This window comes from Urtica dioica, chromosome 3 (genome assembly GCF_054948205.1).
Source record: "Urtica dioica subsp. dioica isolate 48M chromosome 3, U.dioica_male_clone48M_v1_H2, whole genome shotgun sequence".
Classification (NCBI taxonomy): domain Eukaryota; kingdom Viridiplantae; phylum Streptophyta; class Magnoliopsida; order Rosales; family Urticaceae; genus Urtica; species Urtica dioica.
Window position 1 is genome coordinate 47,813,336 of NC_142758.1, and position 18,372 is coordinate 47,831,707.

General features: G+C 37.2%; 2 protein-coding genes across 2 annotated transcripts; one reads left to right on the plus strand and one right to left on the minus strand.

The window, feature by feature from the left end:
* Positions 1-4,169: 4,169 nt before the first annotated feature.
* Positions 4,170-5,717, minus strand: LOC149403295 (uncharacterized). Its single transcript, XM_089610169.1, has 2 exons — positions 5,441-5,717; positions 4,170-4,611 (listed from the first exon to the last, which is right to left on the minus strand). Exons 1-2 carry the CDS (start codon positions 5,620-5,622, stop codon positions 4,245-4,247), a joined length of 549 nt encoding a protein of 182 aa, XP_089466295.1. The 5' UTR covers positions 5,623-5,717; the 3' UTR covers positions 4,170-4,244.
* A 7,781-nt stretch (positions 5,718-13,498) lies between these two features.
* Positions 13,499-18,000, plus strand: NRT2.5 (nitrate transporter2.5). The gene is made up of 4 exons (XM_089609129.1): positions 13,499-14,349; positions 14,680-14,900; positions 16,428-16,718; positions 17,501-18,000. Exons 1-4 carry the CDS (start codon positions 13,708-13,710, stop codon positions 17,856-17,858), a joined length of 1,512 nt encoding a protein of 503 aa, XP_089465255.1. The 5' UTR covers positions 13,499-13,707; the 3' UTR covers positions 17,859-18,000.
* The last annotated feature ends 372 nt before the right edge of the window (positions 18,001-18,372 follow it).

Genomic DNA, 18,372 nt, shown 5'->3' on the forward strand with positions numbered 1-18,372 from the left:
AGTCATTCTTATAGAACATATGCTCATTGAAAACAATATATCTGCTTATGACAACACGTTTATCTTCTATCAACCTATACCCTTTAACACCCTCAGGGTATCCTAAGAAGATACCTTTCTTTGCCCTAGGGTTCAACTTTCCCTGACTAGCATGAACATAAGCTATACAACCAAAAGGTTTCAAATGACTGTAAATAGGCTTATGTTTTGATCATACCTGTTCAGGAACTTTGAAATCTAGGCTTGAGTTTGGTGATCTGTTGATCAGATAACAAGCTGTTGATGCAGCTTCAGCCCAGAACTTTTGGCTCAATCCAGAATCTGCTAGCATACACCTCACTTTCTCCATGATGGTTCTATTGAACCTTTCTGCCACTCCATTCTGCTGTGGGGTATAGGCACATGTGTGCTTTCTTGAAATGCCATGCTCTTCACAGAATTTATCAAATTCAGTGTTGCAGAACTCCAGTCCATTGTCAGTTCTGCGTCTCTTCACCTTTCTACCTGTCTGATTCTCAACTAAAGTTTTCCAGGACACAAACTTGCCAAAAGACTCATCTTCTGTTTTCAGGAAATAAACACAGGTTTTTCTAGAGTAATCATCAACAAAGGATATAAAATATTGACACCTTGATAAGGATACAACTACCTGAGGAGATCCCCAAAGATCTGAATGCACATAGTCTAGAATAGCCTTTGTGTTGTGTATAGCCTTTGAAAACTTCAGTCTGTGGGCTTTGCCAAGCACACAGTTCTCACAGAAATCAAGATTCTTCAAATCCTTGATCTTGATCAGTTCTTGCCTGCAGAGTTCTTGGAGTCCCTTTTGACTCATGTGGCCTAGTCTTCTATGCCACATGACAGCTTCACTTGTCCCTTCCTGGACTGTGCTTGCTTCTCCTGAAATAGTCTCACCCTCAAGAACATAGAGTCCATTTTCTAGGACTCCTCTGAGAACTACCAGGATTCCTTTGGATATCCTTATGATACCACCTTGTGCTTTGTAGGAATAACCTGAGGCATCAAAAACACCAAGTGAGAGTAAATTTCTTTTAAGAGCAGGAATGTACCTCACTTCTGTTATGATCTTGTGTGATCCATCTTTGAGTCTGATCTTGATTGATCCTGATCCAAGGACATCACACGCTTGGTTGTTTCCCATCAAAACTTTCCCATGTTCCTGAGGCTTGTAGTTGAATAACCAATCCAGTCTTGGAGTCATGTGGAAGGTACACCCTGAATCCAAGATCCACTGATCCTTTGGGTCTTCACTTGACACGGTTAGAACCTCAGCTTCATTGAGGCCACTGGAGAGATTTGCAGAGTCACCAGATTTTTGGTCTTGACTCTTTTTCTCTGGGCAGTTCCTTCTCCAATGTCCTTCCTTGTTGCAGTTCCAACATGTGCCAACCTCTTTTGAGTCTTTAGACTTTGATTTTGATCTGGCCTTGTTCTTCTTCCTTTTCTCCTTCTTTTCTGGTCTTCCTCTTACATTGAGGCCTTCAGACCTGATCCCCTTTGACTGAGCCTTCAGATCCTATTCTTTGGAATAGACTGCAGAAATCACTTCATCAAGCGTTAGAGATTCTCTGCCATATTTCAAAGTATCAGACAGTTGTTCATATGATTTAGGAAGAGAGTTGAGAAGAAAGATAGCCTGATCTTCATCGTCGATTTCTACATCAAGACTCTATAGATCGGAGACAAGCTTTGTGAATTCGTCAATGTTTTCATCAATGCTCTTCTGATCGTTCATCTTGAAGCTGTAGAACTTCTGCTTCAAGTAGACTCTTGTAGGTAATGACTTGGTCATGTACAGTGACTCGAGCTTGAGCCACATTTCTGATGCTGTGGTTTCTTTCATCACTTTCCTCAGGATTTGATCGCTGAGGCTTAGTATGATTGCGTTCTTTGCTTTCTTCAAGATTTCTTCTTTCTTTTATGTCGTTAAGTTCTCTGCCATTTTAGACTCGCCCTTGAGAGCTTCATCAAGCCCTAGGTTTCGAAGGTGAGCTTTCATCTTGATTCGCCATAGACCGAAGTCGTTCTTGCCATCGAACTTCTCTATATCGGATTTGTAGTTTGCCATTGTGGATTCTTGATCAGGGAATCGCAGATCTGGAAACTTCAAAGCGACGTAACAGAGAGAGTTTGATCCTGTTGGACTCAAGAAAGAAAAAGGCTCTAATACCAATTTGTTAAGTTATGCTCGCGGAAAAAACACAAATCAGCGAAAAACCAAAACACAGACGAAGATCAAACCAGATCTACGAAATAACTTGCGCAGGAAGTAATCTTCCTCTGAGAGCGCCAAGAACAGAAATCAGAAAGAAAAGAGACAAAGGCACACGAATTTATCCTGGTTCGGATTCAAATCGAATCCTAATCCAGTCGGAGCTCGAGAGAGTCCCTTTTTGTCGATCCACTATCTTCAAACAATGTACAAGAAACTCGATTACAGATGAACACACTCAAACCCTCAGAAGAACCTTCGTCTTCACGCTAGCTTGAAGAATCTTGCGATCTCGCTGAGTACTCTCGAAATCTTCTGTGATCTCTCACCCTCACTTGATCGCTCAACCTTTCTCTCGATTTCTCTCAGTACAGAACTATGAATTAGTGCTCACACAACTATCCAGGCTAGTGTTTATATACACACTGCTTTGGTTACAAACAAGCCTAGACATCATAACCGCCTAACAAACTTTAGATCAACTCCGCAGCTCGCTCCAGCTCGCTCCAGATCGCTCAGCTCGCTCCAGCTCGCTCAGCTAGCTCAGCTCAGATAAGATCTAACAAACTCCAACTATTCTCATGCCACGTGGAAGATGACGAGGCATCTAGAATCCACAGTAAGAATAAAAAATAGCTTTCAAAATGGCTTTAAGCCTGAGTTGAAATTCTCCAAATAATAAGTCAAAAAGGTCCATTCGGTTTTTTTCTCCCATGCCCAAAGAAGGCCCAAGCATAGCCCCGACATTTCCCATTTCATTAGAAGGGGTCAAACAGGGCCGGACATAAGGATTAGGATCTTCGGTTCAACTCAGTATCGAGTACAAAAAAACAGGTCTAAATCGAGCCCCATATATAAAATACAAAAAAATGCATATCAAAGCAATTATATTTTTAAGTGAAAAAAAATTGTAATCTGATAGCCTAATAGCCTCATTTAGGTGTCAAAATTTATATTGTTTACATTTAAGTAATAGTTTATTACATACATGTATGTAAACATAAGTTTGAACTAAATAGATGGGCCCGATGTTTTTATCCCTAGAGTATCCCGAGCCTAACTTAGGCCCGACCCATCTCGACCCTTGTCTAACATGGGTTGAGCATGCCTAAAACTCCCCATAAAGGCGGGCCGGTTGGCGTCCAGGTGCCTTTTTCCTCAAAGAGACTCTGACATTTCAAAATACCTCAACTAGTATTCTTGGGTTGTCTAATTTTATCTATGGCTTCCAGTATTTAGTTGCAATTCCCCAATAGACATCCAAGGTACGTCCGAATTCTCTTTGAGTCTGCAAATAAGTTCCAAGAATGATCACAGATACAAATAAAACCCTGTGAAGCGCTGATGTCCTGCCTGAGAATCCACTCACTTTGCATCGATATGGCCTTGAGAATAGGGCAAAGCTAGAGGAAGACGTTAATTAGGGGGTTAATTGAAAACAAAAACACTGAGGGAGGGCTTATTTGGAAAGTTTTCTATGTATTTTTTTTTTAAAAAAAATCAACTATATAAATAAATAAATTGAAAATCATAGGTCCTCTCGGGGAAAGACTCTGGAGGAGCTGGCCCTTAGAGTTTGACGAATGACTTGGGATTGAGCATTACTCGCGATGAAATTAAGGATTATTAATTGATACGAAGGAGAAAAAAAAGAAGTAAAACTCACCTAACCAAAATCAGCGGCATATAACTTTCATAGAGTATCATGCTTTAAATAATATCAATAATAATAATATTAACAAAATTCACTTGATCACCCTAAGGGAAAAAATGTACCCCCTTGATCACCCTCCATAAAACTCACTTAAAAGCAAAATTATGTAATAATAATAATTTTAATAATATATAATAGTAATAATAAGTTCCAAAATAAATTAATCAATGATTGATATCCCGTGCAATGCATCATGCATGCACGCACGGACATAGCCCGAGTTTGAAAAGTAAGAAGAAAAAAAAAAACAATCAACATATAGATTACAAGAGAAGAGACATTATTAAACAAAGGCTCTCAATGCCAAAGAGATGCCAAGTAAAGCGCGGTGCTAGCGACCTTACGGAGGTGAATATTGGTCCGTGATAAAGGCGAAGAAACGCCCATCTCCTTGAACGCGTCCTCGCACGTGACGTAGTCGCTCAAAGCCGCCGAGACCTCGCTATTGAAACCCCCTTTATCCCTATTTCCCATGTCCGAAAGCGCGATCCCAAGGCTATCCTCTGCGTCCTCGTAGTTCTCCACGCAGACGTCTGCCACGTCAGCCTCGACCCCCCTCTTCTTTGAGCCCACCGCCCTCTTTGCCGCCGTCGTGGCTGCCGCCAGCCGCCTCACCACCGCCTGAGTCGCCGCGTACGCCCCTTTCGTCCCATGCGTCATCGCCCTACCAACAACGACGAAGCCATTATTAGTGTTTTACTTTTTCTTTTTTAATTAGTAAAACTTTTGAAGAATAATATGCATATGAATGAAAATAAAGCAAGAGTCGGCTCAACAATTTTGGGTTTTGGGGGCTTGGCTTGAGCGAATCCAGATCCTTTGTCCCATTTTGGTGTTTCCCTTGGTGTCACTCCAATCAAAGTAAGTCATGTTATCGTTTTATTTAATTATTACTTTATATTTATTTATTTTATTAAAATGATTAAATTGACTAATTTTGATTGGAGAGACATCAACGGAACCACCAAAAGTGACAGAGGATCCGGATTGGGCTCGGGTTTTTTTAATATTACATCATATGAATGAATAGAAACTATATGAATCAGTTAAATAATTATAGCTCAACTATTCAAATGTTAAATATATCGCTCGTCTTTTAGATTATGGTGCATGCATCATGATGCATCTTTTTATTATTATTATTATTATAAGTTATTTTCTTAATAATTAGATAGATAAGCTAGACTTATAACTTGTGACTCTCCCTAAAACTTTATAATTATTTTAATTTAATATGAATAATTTATTAACGAATTAGTAACACAAATATATAAGAAAAAAAACTTAAATAATAGTTTTTACATATATAAATGAATTTATGATAAAATAAAAAACAAATGAACATTGGCTGGGGGGTAGTGGCCGCACTTGCCCTGCCCTTCAGCCGGCATTAGGGTTTATTAGTAACTTTTTTGTCAAAAATAATATATAGTGTTAGTGTTATCAATCAATAAATAAGCTTCGATTTTTATAAAATATAGCATCGTGCCTACCTGCATACTGCAGGATAATCCGCTCCTCGACACACGTCTCCGCCGCCGTGAGCCCTCTTACCGCCGACGCCGTGGGCCCTCTTGCCGCCGTGGCGGCGGAGGGACCGGCCGTGGGCCTCGCCGGCGAGGAGGAGGAGGAGCATCACAGTTGCCGCGAGGAAGAAAGGTTTTGAATAAGCCATGTTCAGCTATGTATGTATATACGTGTATATATGCATATATATGGTCTACTACAATAATATCGCAGGGTTTTATTGCTCCCTTCTCTACGAAAAAAAAAAAATTGGGATTTATGAGAAAAAAGAAAGACGGAGGTTTTTATTTTAATAGTTTGTTGCTGCGGTTGCGGGGGTTTACTTTTTTTATTTTGTTATTTTGGGTCGGAAATATATGAAAGGATATTTTAGATGGTGGTTTTAAGTTTGTTTTGTTTGTTGCTTTTATTTGTTTTCCATATAATCTTTTTGGTCTATTTTAGTTTCGTGGGGCAAGTTCGGCAATATAACGAATGTATTTTGATTAGTCGTGGTTTTGGTTATTTTTGTGAGGTTAAGCTAGATTTTAGATGTGCTTTTACAAGAGGTTTTTCATATTTTCTCTGCCTTTTTTTTTAAATATTTTTATCTGTTCGTGTACGTGCGCAATATATCTAGGACGGGTAAAGTTGACCGGCTTTCTCTTTTAGAATATATTCAAGCAATTACTTGTACAGAAATACAACGGTTCATTAATTAAGCATTTATAAACTTTGGTGTTGGGAGTTTCAAATCTCTCTCTCTCTCTCTCTCTCTCTCGATTTATAATGAATTTTACTTATACCACGGGCGGGCTATAAATGAATATAAATGCGTGCATGAATATGAAGTGTGAGCGTTGATATTCCAAGATATCACTACCATTATGATCATCGCATTAATATCAGTTTATAACATGGGAAATAAACTTGTGGACTAGTTATTCTGTAAATTATTTAATTCTTAATAATATAATGGTTTTTTTTTAAATAATAATAATATAATGGCGTGGAGATGGAATATTCCCTTCAAAGAGGTAATAAATTATAGTCGGCATGGAATTCCCTTTCTATAATATCTTATTCGTTTATATTGGAATTCCAAGTAACTTATCCAAGTTCAAAGCACCATAGTGAGCAAGATCAGTGTATTAAACATCGCAACGTAATCCGCGCATCAATCTTCAAAATATTAAAAAGTATGTCAATTGATAATTAAAATCGGCAATCAAATTAAAATGTTCTAATTTCGGTTCACGTCGTCGAAGGTTTTGTCTCCGCCAGACTTCGTGGATGATCCATGTGCCGAAAGACGTCTATTGTCTTGAAGTCCTCGCCGAAGGTCCCGCGTGACGATGGTCTTGCGAACCATCTCGCCGAAAGTCTGCGAGCACGTGTCGCCAGTAGATTTTTGTCGTCGTTTGAATATTAATATTTATGCATACATACATTTACGTTATTCCATATGCATTATCTTGTGTTTATACATATATATATATATATATATATATATATATATATATATAGGCACGAAGCCACATGAGAGAGTGAGAGGGGACTATAGTCTCCCTCAAATTTTTTTTCTTTTACTTTTTACTTATTTTTTATTTTATTTTTACATTTTTTTACCCTCAAAATTTACAAATCAACCCCCCCCTGAATTTTTCGTTACAAATTAACCTCCCCTAATCTACATTCCTGACTTCCCTGTATATATATATATATATATATATATATATATATATATATAATTTCATTCAAAATACAAGTATAAATATATATATTTATGTATATATAATTTTTGTTATCGGAGTATCGTTTTACGTTGTGAAAACGACGGTATAAAAAGTGTTATAAGAATTTTAGAGAAATATGCAATATACAAAATTTATAAAAATAAGAGAAAGAAAATAATAAATATATTACGAATTCAGTTATATAAGAAAATACTACATATAAATTTTAGAAAAATTATTATAACATAAATCTCAAATATATAACTTAAAAATTATATATAAATCTCATTCACTATAAAATATAGCATACAATGATTTATAGTAATTGGACTGTATTCAAGACAATGTATTTAATTGTTTATTATGCCATATATTTCATTCATGTGCGGTAGTTTTTCATTGTCATCTCGATTTTCAATGAAAAATTATATTTTTTTTATCGGTAATTTTTTTTTTCCTTTCTATTTTTCGTAAATCATGAAGTCCAAAACAACAGCAAAAACGATATTTGAAATTTTATCAAAACCGTCGTTAAATGTGTGAGTACACTAAGAGCTAGGTGTGAAGTGTGAACATACCGAAGCACCTCTTCGAGGAAAAGGACAAACAAATAAGCCCACAGGATTAGGATTCGAAACATTCTGGACACACTGTCGAGGGTAGAATTGACAAAACACTCTATCTGGAGAAGGTTGTGTGTATCTCACATTAATTTATATGATTCCTTGAATATTCTATATAAATGAATATTCCTTCTATTCATTTTTTTTTAAATGTATGGATATTCCTTCTATCGGACAGTTGAATAATTGATAGAGGTGATACTCTTCAGTCTTCAACTTAGGGCCACCTTGTTCTCCCTTAAATGATTAAAATACCCTCCAACATCACATTAATTAGGCAAGGCCACAATTAATTTAAGGTCATTTTCATATCGAATATATATATATATATATATATATATATATTTCTACTTCTAAACGTAGACTTTATTCTTTTTTATGGTAAAATATAGAAAAACTCCATATTACATTTAGCTTTTTGGGTGAACTGATAAAATATATAGAAATTAGTAATGATCGATATAATTTTTTTTTATAATTAGTGTGAAAGAAAAATACTTAAAACATTCTTCTAATAGACGTAAGTTAAACATATATATTTGGAGATAATATTCTGAAAAAGGAAAAAAAGGATTATGCATGGCCTCATAAATTTTCAAAATTAAAGGCTCTTTGATCTTTCACTACAACAATGGCATGGCAGGAAAAAAATTCCACGTTTTGGGGCGGGCATTCCATTCCATCCAAATGTTATTCCCTCAAAAGTCAATTTTGATAGTAATAGTCAATTTTAACTTGCTCTCATTTTCCACTTCCTTGACCATAAAAGCCTGTCCATGCCAGCCAAACTACCATTTCTACTTACATTACACGTCTTATTCAAAGTCTTTATAAATTATTTGCATACATTTTATCTCGGTCATTATTTTAACACCTCACGCTTTTGATAATACAGGCATGTTTGGTATATGCAGAATATTAATGACATCCCTGCAAATTATTATATTGGTAGACTTAATTAGTTTATAGCAATCAGCAAATTAAAATTAGGTGATTTGAAACTACAATTTTTTTTTTTAATAAAAAGTGGGCTTGTTAAAAATATATTGATAAAAACCAAAATATTTTCAATTAGAACGAATGCTCAAATGAAGATTACGAACCTCCTTAAAAAAGAACTAGATGAAAAATGAATCATATAAACAAATATTAATTATTAGAATTTTCCCTCAACTCTGGACTCGGTAACAAACTCACTCCTCATCTCGAAAAAACCACAAATCTGAACTTTGGTTTCTTGGACTTTCACTCTTTCCGTCAAGTTTTGCCTCATTCGACTAAACACGTGACTAAAACGTGGCTGAATGTTGGATGGTAACTGATAAAACTTAACGGAAGGGGTGATCTAAGAAATCTAAAGTTCAGATAGATTTTTGTGGTTTTTTCGAGATCACTAGGACAAAAGACGTTATCCGGTGCGACGAATGTCGCACCTAATGCCTCAAATGTCGCACCTAAAGGACATTGTCGCACCTGATAACCCGTCGCAGAAGGTATTGGGTGCGACATGTCGCACCTAATAGGTACCCCATTAGGTGCGACACTTTCAGGTGCGACTTATCGCACCTAATGCCCAAGTTATTTTCCTGCCAAATTTTATAGAATTGGCGGGTAATGGCATATCGGGTGCGACATGTCGCACCTGAAAGTTTTCGCGCCATGGTATTCGGTGCGACAATGTCGCACCCAATACGTTTGTTTAATTAAAAAAAAATACAAAATTAAAAAAAGTAAATTAACAAAATAAAAATAAATTACATAATTCTAAATGAATTAAAAATAAAAATTCAAATAATATTAATTAAACAAAATTCTAAATGAATTAGAAATAATATTCTGAAAATAGAATTCTTAATTAAAAATACAAATTCTTTCCAAAAAACGAAAAAAATGAATTCCTATTTTTTTTACTTATAAAACTTATCGATAGTAGAATTTCCTCTGCCGAATAAGTTGCCAGAACTTCGAGAACCGCTTCCGCGTCCTCGTCCACCGCTGCCTGACGCGCTGCCGCTCGTTCCGCCGCTTCCGTAAGGACGGTCTCGCAAGTAATCCATAGAACCTGGCGTGGAACCTGGCGTCTGCTGATCCGTCCCACCTGGTTGCGATGCAGGCGGAGGTTGAGGAGTCGTGGGAGGCTGGTTGTGCTGCTGGCTGAGGAAGGCGATCTGTTGCCGCATCAGTTGCAGCTCGGCTTGTTGGGCATCCATCTGAGCTCGCATCTCGGCAACCAATGGATCGGTCTGAGATGACGAACTTGACGAGCCTCCATCTAGCGTTTGGGCAACACCCAACGATGACCTTGGGATCGAAGGCCCTAAACCGACTTCCCAGTCTCTGCGCACTCCCAAAACATCGCGCATCGCGTACATCTCCGCATCTTCTTGGGAGATCACGATGTTTTGCTCCTCCGCTTGCCGCAAAATATCTATCGTCTGGGCGGTGACTTGATCCTTCAAAATAAAACCACAAAAAACTTATCAGATAAGAAGAAATAAAGTAATTAAATATAGTAAATAAATAAAATTAACTTACGTATTGCGTCTTCGCAAAGTAAACCCCTTGTTCAAAAGGTGATTCTTTACGACCCCGATGTCCAGACATCTCACGTTATTGCAAGACTTACAAGGACAACGATAATGACCGTTTTCGTTCGGGAGTCTGCTTGCAACGCGGATAAACTCGTTAACCCCTGTTTTATATTGCAAACTCAACCGATTGTTCTCGGTAATCCAGTCCCTACTTGGATTTGACATTCTTCTGAATGAGACAGGAAATTGGGGGATAAAACTGAATCGTTAGAATTCATTTTGTAGGATTGAATTATTAGGAAATTGAGAGGTAAAATTGAGAGTGAATCGTTAATATTTGAAATTTAGAGTGAATTATTATGAAATTGAGAGTGATGAATTGTTAGGAAATTGATAGTGGATCGTTAATATTTGAAAGATTCGAGAGCGAATTTGTAAGAATGAAAGAGAAATTGTGATTGACATGTATTAATTTTGAAAAGTGGTTAGAATTCGTTAATATATACAAATTCACTACTGATTTCATTAACGAGTTAACCAATTTCGACAAATTAGTTAATTCGTTAAAATATATTATCAAAAGAGTTAATTTTCTTGAGAAATACGTTTTATTCTACCGAAAATTCGGCAGAGTTTCCCCTAAAATATTGACTAACCAAAATCTGCAATTAAAACAAAAACACATATATAACCAACCAAGACTATCTTATTAACATACTAAATACTAAATTGAACCTATGTAGCTCCATTTATTATCTTATCAATAAATTTTCAATAAGTTTAAATTAAATTAAATATGTTACTAATTCATTTTAAAATATATTCATATATATTATTAATTAATCTAACTAAAAAAGTATTAAATTAATTAATTAACCAAATTTTCAACAAATTGCAATCAACTTAAACAAATCATGTTACAATTACATTAAATTACACTAAACACGTTACTAATTAATTTAATATATTACTTTTAACTTAATTAATCTAATCTATCATATTACACATTATTAAAAAAAATTGACTATTACTATATGCTACTATTTTCATCAAAGTTATATTATCATTTAATCTAACATGTTACTATTTTCATATATATTACTAATTAATCTATATGAAATAATCTAAAAATATTAAATAATCTATAAATATTAATAATTACAAATACCTAACGTTTTTCCGAGGCGACGACGAGGCACTGAGACGACGGGGCTGCGAGTGACCAAGCTGCGGCGATGGCTGGGCCGAGGGTGGGCCGGGGGCTGGGCCGAGGGCTGTTGTGCGTGAGCGAGGGTTGAGGCCGTTCACTGAGACGACGGGGCTGCGAGTAAAATACCGGGATCTAATCACACACAGACACACATTGCAAAAAAAAAAAGCCACGAAATTTGGATTCGTCATACCGGGATATTCTTGTCTGAATCCAAAAGGCGAGCGAGAGAGAGAATGGAACGAACGGGTGTGCAACGGAGTCGGGCCTCTCGGTTTTCGTTCTCGGTGGTGTTCGAGGAGGGAGCGAGGTGGTGAAGTACCGGGGAGCAAGGCCGGAGCGGTGAGAGGGTGGGTCGGGCCTGGTCGCCGGAGGATGTTCGGGTGGGTCGGGAGGGGTCGGAGAGAGACAGAGTGAGATTGACGGAGAGAGAGTGAGACAGAGAGAGAGAGAGAGAGAGAGTGTGAGGCTTACCTGGAGGACAGCGCCGGGGAATGGAGGCGGGGCTGGTCCGCCGGAGACGAGCGTCGGGCTGGAGGCGGGGCTGGTCGCCCGGGGACGAGCGTCGGGCTGGAGGCGGGGCTGGTCGCGCCGGGGACGAGCGTCGGGCGCTGGAGGCGGGGCTGGTGGCGCCGGGGACGAGCGTCGGGCTGGAGGCGGGGCTGGTGGCGCCGGGGACGAGCGTCGGAGAGAGAGAGAGAGAAGAGAGAGTTAGAGAGTGAGAGAGTGAGGTTGGGCGAAGAACAAGACGCTCGGGTATATAAATACCCTAAAACTATTAGGTGCGACATTGTCGCACCTAATAGTCATAAGTGTCGCACCTAATATGACTTTTAGGTGCGACACTGTCGCACCCAATGTGAAATTCCAGAACCCAAAATATTCGGGGGGAATTTCTGACCGTTTTAAATTTTTAAACCCATTAGGTGCGACACCAGTCGCACCCAATACCATTAGGTGCGACATATGTCGCACCTAATAGTATCCGGTGCGACAATTTCATATCAGGTGCGACAAAGTCGCACCGGATAGCCATAATCATCAGCGAAATTTTTAGGCGCATGGAAGACTATCGGGTGCGACATGTCGCACCTAATATGTTCTTAGGTGCGACATTTAGGTGCGACATGTCGCACCTAATAGCCTTCCGCACCCAATATGTTAATTTGTAGTAGTGGATGAGAGCCAGTTTGTTACCGAACCCATAGCTGAGGGTAATTTATCCTAAAAACAATCATAACTGACAAGAATTGTCTAGTTGTAATTGCGTTTTTCAAAAACTTTTTTAATTGTGATACATGCCCATATAGATGTAACACTTTCACAAATTCGAGATTCTAATATTTAAAGAATATAACTATAATCACACTGATCGAAAATCTGATAGTATAAAAAAACATATCTTAATACGAGTTATTGAAAAATAAAAAAGAGATATAGAGAAAGAAAAAACCCTCCATCGGTGGTTTGTACGACAGGGACATGCTCGCATTGATAGGGATGGTGATAAGTCTAAGCTTCAAACAACGGTCGGCAAAAACGTATAAAAGAAAAAAAAAATCCAATTTAATTTGTTTAAAAAGTGATACTTAACATTAGAATAAAAATAAATCTCATAGATTGTACTTAACTTATTATTACTTTCACAATTTATAATATAATTTTACACAAATAATCTAACATTAATATTCTCAACCAAACACCATACTACAATATTCACATGAATCTTATTAATAATTCTATTATCGTCAACCAAACACTAAAATAGTAATGTTAGATTCATACCCATACATTAATACGATCCCGATGCCCGTACAAGAGTCAATACGATTCCCTTAATAACCCCCCAAAAAAGAAAAAAAAAAAAAAAAGATTCCCTTTCTTTATACTAAAATTGGCAACTTTTTGACTCGACTATTTTTCACTCTTGGAAATGGATGATATCATATCAAGCAAAGCAATGATATCATCATTAAATACATTTTATCTTCACAATATTCAACACTTATTACCGCATGTTATATATCCTCGTTATAAATCCCCCCCCAAAAAAAAAAAAAAATTCCCACTCATCCCTCACTCAGTCATTATATAAGCCAAAACCAAAACCAAAACCAAACACAGTTACACGAACAGATTATTACAATCCGAATCATGGAAATAGTGGAAGAGCAGAGTGATCATGATGATGAGAAGAGAAAGAGATTCGACTTGGCGGTGGACTCGGAGCACAAGGCGACGGAGCTGAAACTGCTCACGGCGGCTCAGCCGCACATGAGGGCGTTCCACCTGTCGTGGCTGAGCTTCTTCGCCTGCTTCGTCTCCACCTTCGCGGCGGCGCCGCTGCTCCCCGTCATCCGCGACGACCTCGACCTGACGGCCTCCGACATCGGCAACGCCGGCGTGGCCTCAGTCTCCGGCGCCGTCTTCGCCCGCCTGGCCATGGGCGCCGCCTGCGACCTCCTCGGCCCCCGCCTCGCCGCCGCCTCCCTCTGCGCCGCCACGGCGCCGGCGATCTTCCTCGCCGCCCTGGCCACGTCCCCCACCGCCTTCCTCCTCCTCCGGTTCTCCGCCGGATTCTCCCTCGCCGCCTTCGTCTCCACCCAGTTCTGGATGAGCTCCATGTTCTCCGCCCCCGTCGTCGGCGCCGCCAACGGCCTCGCCGCCGGCTGGGGCAACCTCGGCGGCGGCGCCGTCCAGCTCCTCATGCCCCTCCTCCTCGCCGCATTTCAAAAAGCCGGGATGGACCCTTTCTCCGCCTGGCGCGCCGCCTTTTTTGTCCCCGCCTTCTTTCAGGTCCCTATTAACAAATTAGGATTAATTCTTTAAACAGAATTATACACATTTTTTAAGAGTGTTTGTTTGTCCTATACGTATTATTCTATATCCTATAATTTTTTTTTTCCCCTTCAAAAAAGACAGATATAAGAGTGTTTGTTTGTCACTAAAACTCTTGCTAAGTTACTTTTAGTGAAGGAAAAAATTATTTTTTTAAACATAAATACATTATAAGTACAATAGTTTATTTTTTGAAAAATTTAAGAGCTTTTTCTTTAAAATTTGAGGCTTTTTTTTTTTAAACCCTTTTGCTTATGTGGCTTAAGCTTTGTACCGGCGGTGTTTCAGGTGATGATGGCCATCGCAGTGGCGGCGTTTGGGCAGGACGCGCCGGACGGAGACTTTAAGAAACTGAAGGAGTCCGGGGATAGGGCGGAGGATAAGCTTTCCGGTGTGGTGTACCACGGCGTTTCGAACTACCGGGGTTGGATTTTGGCTCTGACGTATGGTTATTGCTTCGGTGTTGAGCTCGCAGTTGATAATATCATCGCCGAGTATTTCTATGACAGGTAGATATTATTTTCATTATTATTATATTCGCAAGGTTGATAAGTTACTTTTCACTTACGTGCATTGTTACCATATATGATAAATTTAGGACACGATTCGGCAAAGTTCTAATTTTAAAATTTGTAGGTGTTTTTTTTTTATTTTTTTTTTATTTTTAATGAGTAGGTATCATTATTATTATTTAAAAGAGTTGGTTCGGTGCACAATTATTATTATTTATTTTTTTTAAGATTTTAAGTTCTCGAAATTTGGCCTTAGTTTTAAACGGAAAATTAAGAAAACTATTTCTGAAATTGTTTAGAAGTTAGGAAAATGTTTGATGATAATGATTTTAGATAAAAATTTATATATAGATGTAGGACCCTTTTTATTTATTTATAAAAAAACTTATTTGGTATATTTTGTGTGTAAAATCACATATATGTGCCATAATTTATGTATGCATTCAATTGAAGTTATTTCACAAGATTGAGGATTGGAAACTTTATATTATACTATCTCAATATTTTCAACTAAAATGTGCAAATGTTGTTTTTCCAAAACTAATAGTGTTATATAATAAAAATGACCATAAAGTGTATTATATTATGACGACTTAAAAAAACAATGTTTCCACTTTTGATGGAAAAAAAAACATTTGAATTCATATTATCCGTGCCAAATTTTATGATTTTATTTTCTTGAATTTAAGTATCACGCTCACGTTATACGTAGATAACGTGTCTAATTGATTATAAATGTTCGACGCTTAAACTCTCGAATGCAAAAACAGAGCCACGTATACAAAAGAAGGGACGCATGCGGACCACGTCCCATAGTTTACGTGGCCGAACATAATTTTTATGAATTTTTATAAATAATAATGTTATTGTTCATATTTTTTTCCTTTTAAATTGCAAGTTATTACATGTATAGTATAGTGTTTAAAAAAAATAAGAGGTATCATAGATATCTAAAACAATCAATTCTAATATTTTGTACAATAGTAAAAGTTGTGAAACATTACTTTTATTGCTAGACAACTACTAACTAGTCAAACTAAATGCCACAACTTCGCGAATATATCATTACTGCATGAATAAAAAAAAAAATGAAACGTATTTGTTATTGAATTTAAAAAACAAAATAAAAATTTCTCTAAGGCCCACCTTACAATGAAAAAAAAATCCTAGGGACCAGTTTACGATGGGAAATAAATATTATAGTTGGGTAACCGCAAATAAATACAAGTATTGTATAAAATATATTTATTTATTGGAGTCCATTAGAAAAATAGTCAACTTAAATGTTTATATTGCTAAATAGTCAATATTTGGTAAATCTTAAGTACATAGTAACTTTCAGACGTAAATCTTAGATGAATAACCACTTTCATATACCAAACGTTGGTTATTTACCTAAGATTTGCGTCTAAAAGTGACTATTTACCTAAAATTTATCAAACGTTGGCAATTTAGCAATGTCAAACGTTTAAGTTGGCTATTTTCTAATTTTCTGTTATTTATTTGTTAAAAAAATACATATAGGTTCAATCTGGAGTTGCATACGGCAGGGCTGATAGCGGCGAGCTTCGGGATGGCAAACATAGCATCGAGGCCGTTGGGTGGGTTTCTATCAGACAAATTGGGTCAACGTTATGGCATGAGAGGCCGACTATGGGGCCTTTGGGCCGTGCAGACCACGGGAGGCCTGTTGTGCATCCTTTTGGGCAGGGTCGGGTCATTGAGCGCGTCTGTTGCGGTCATGGTCTTATTCTCTTTCTTCGTTCAAGCTTCTTGTGGGCTTACCTTCGGCGTCGTCCCTTTTGTCTCCAGAAGGTACGATGTTTTTTCACTTATTAGAAGATGATGATTTTCTGAATATCTAGAAGTTTCAAGCATTCTATATATGCATTTAATTTTTAGATGATTTTAACGGTAATGATTTTAATAAACAAAAAGTTAAATAAAATTTTAATCATTTAAAAATGTAAACTAATTCGACGTATTCTCGCAATAAAATAAGGTATTATCGGTATAGGGATGAAATATTCTCGAAAAACGATGTTATAGTGAAGTAACTCCGATAATTTTGTAAACAACATCTTTTGATTCACTTCAAGGCCTCTAGATATCTATGTTGCAAAATTAGGGAGTCATATAGTATCCTATGATAATATACATGCTTACAAGGCTAATACTTTTCAATAAATAATATTTTTCTAAACTAAAACTACGGAAGGTATCCAACACTTGCCTTGTCTTAAATGTTATGATTATGCTTTTAGAACGATGACACTAATAATGTAGGGAATTTTGATTATTCAGTGTCTTAAACAATAAAGATTAATAAGATGGGTTAGACTAGTGAAAAGCTGCACTCTCCTAAATGATGAGATGAATTCGTATCACAACCAAACGAAAAACGACGAACATTAATTTTGCATCCTATATCAAATATGGTCACATCATGTTGACATGATTCAAATAAGAAAAATAGCAAATATAATTCAGAAATAAAGAAAAACACAAGTTGCTATCATATAGACTAATTTTTATTCAATCTTGTGTTTTATACATGATTATATTTTATTTGTAATATCAAATATGTGCACATTTAGGTCATTGGGGGTAATATCGGGGATGACCGGAGGAGGAGGAAATGTAGGTGCGGTCTTGACGCAAATAATATTCTTTAGAGGATCGAAATACTCGAAAGAAATGGGAATAACTCTAATGGGAATTATGATAGTTTGTTGTACGCTTCCCATCACTCTCATATACTTCCCACAATGGGGCGGAATGTTTGTCGGCCCATCATCGAAAAATGTGACAGAAGAAGAGTACTATGCCTCCGAGTGGAGCTCTAAAGAGAAAGAGAGAGGCTTTCACTTTCCCTCTATGAAGTTCGCCGAGAATAGCCGCCGCGAAAGGGGTGGAAAAATCGACTCCTTAACCCGGCCCGACCACCTTGCTTGATTACTTAATTATATCACTCATGCACTAGTATATGTATATTATATTTTATATATGTGCTTTGTTTTAATTTAAACTAAAAGGTTTTACCCACTTTTTTATTGTTGTAATCTTTCCTTAAAAAAAAAATTACTGTAAGGGAAAATGACACGTATATATCTTATGTTTTAGTGAAATATCGAGTTTAATATTTAATTTTAAAAAATGTCGATTCTTCCGTGTGCGTTCCTCTAAGAGTCTCCATTGAAATTGATAGATGAAGGAAAACGGAGTAGCTTAGAAGATGGTGAACAATCGAAGAACAGATCTAGAATTGCGCAATATGCTGTGATACCATATATAGCTAAGTAAATGACGAAAGCCAATTATTTACAGAAGTGCCATTAAGACAACCACGTCAACAAGACTGTAATATATTGACTAAGTCAAACAAAGCTAAAACGCTGAAATCAAATATACTATATATATATATATCTGTTGTTCTCTCCAGCAAACACAACACATATATAGTATATTC

Bases quoted from the DNA above. Each gene is read 5' to 3' on its own strand.
- LOC149403295 (XM_089610169.1), bottom strand. From the start codon at position 5,622: ATGGCTTATTCAAAACCTTTCTTCCTCGCGGCAACTGTGATGCTCCTC. The intron at 4,612-5,440 runs GTAGGCACGATG...CGTTGTTGGTAG, and splicing joins GATTATCCTGCAGTATGCAG to GGCGATGACGCATGGGACGA.
- NRT2.5 (XM_089609129.1), top strand. From the start codon at position 13,708: ATGGAAATAGTGGAAGAGCAGAGTGATCATGATGATGAGAAGAGAAAG. The intron at 14,350-14,679 runs GTCCCTATTAAC...GCGGTGTTTCAG, and splicing joins TTGTCCCCGCCTTCTTTCAG to GTGATGATGGCCATCGCAGT. The intron at 14,901-16,427 runs GTAGATATTATT...AAATACATATAG, and splicing joins GCCGAGTATTTCTATGACAG to GTTCAATCTGGAGTTGCATA.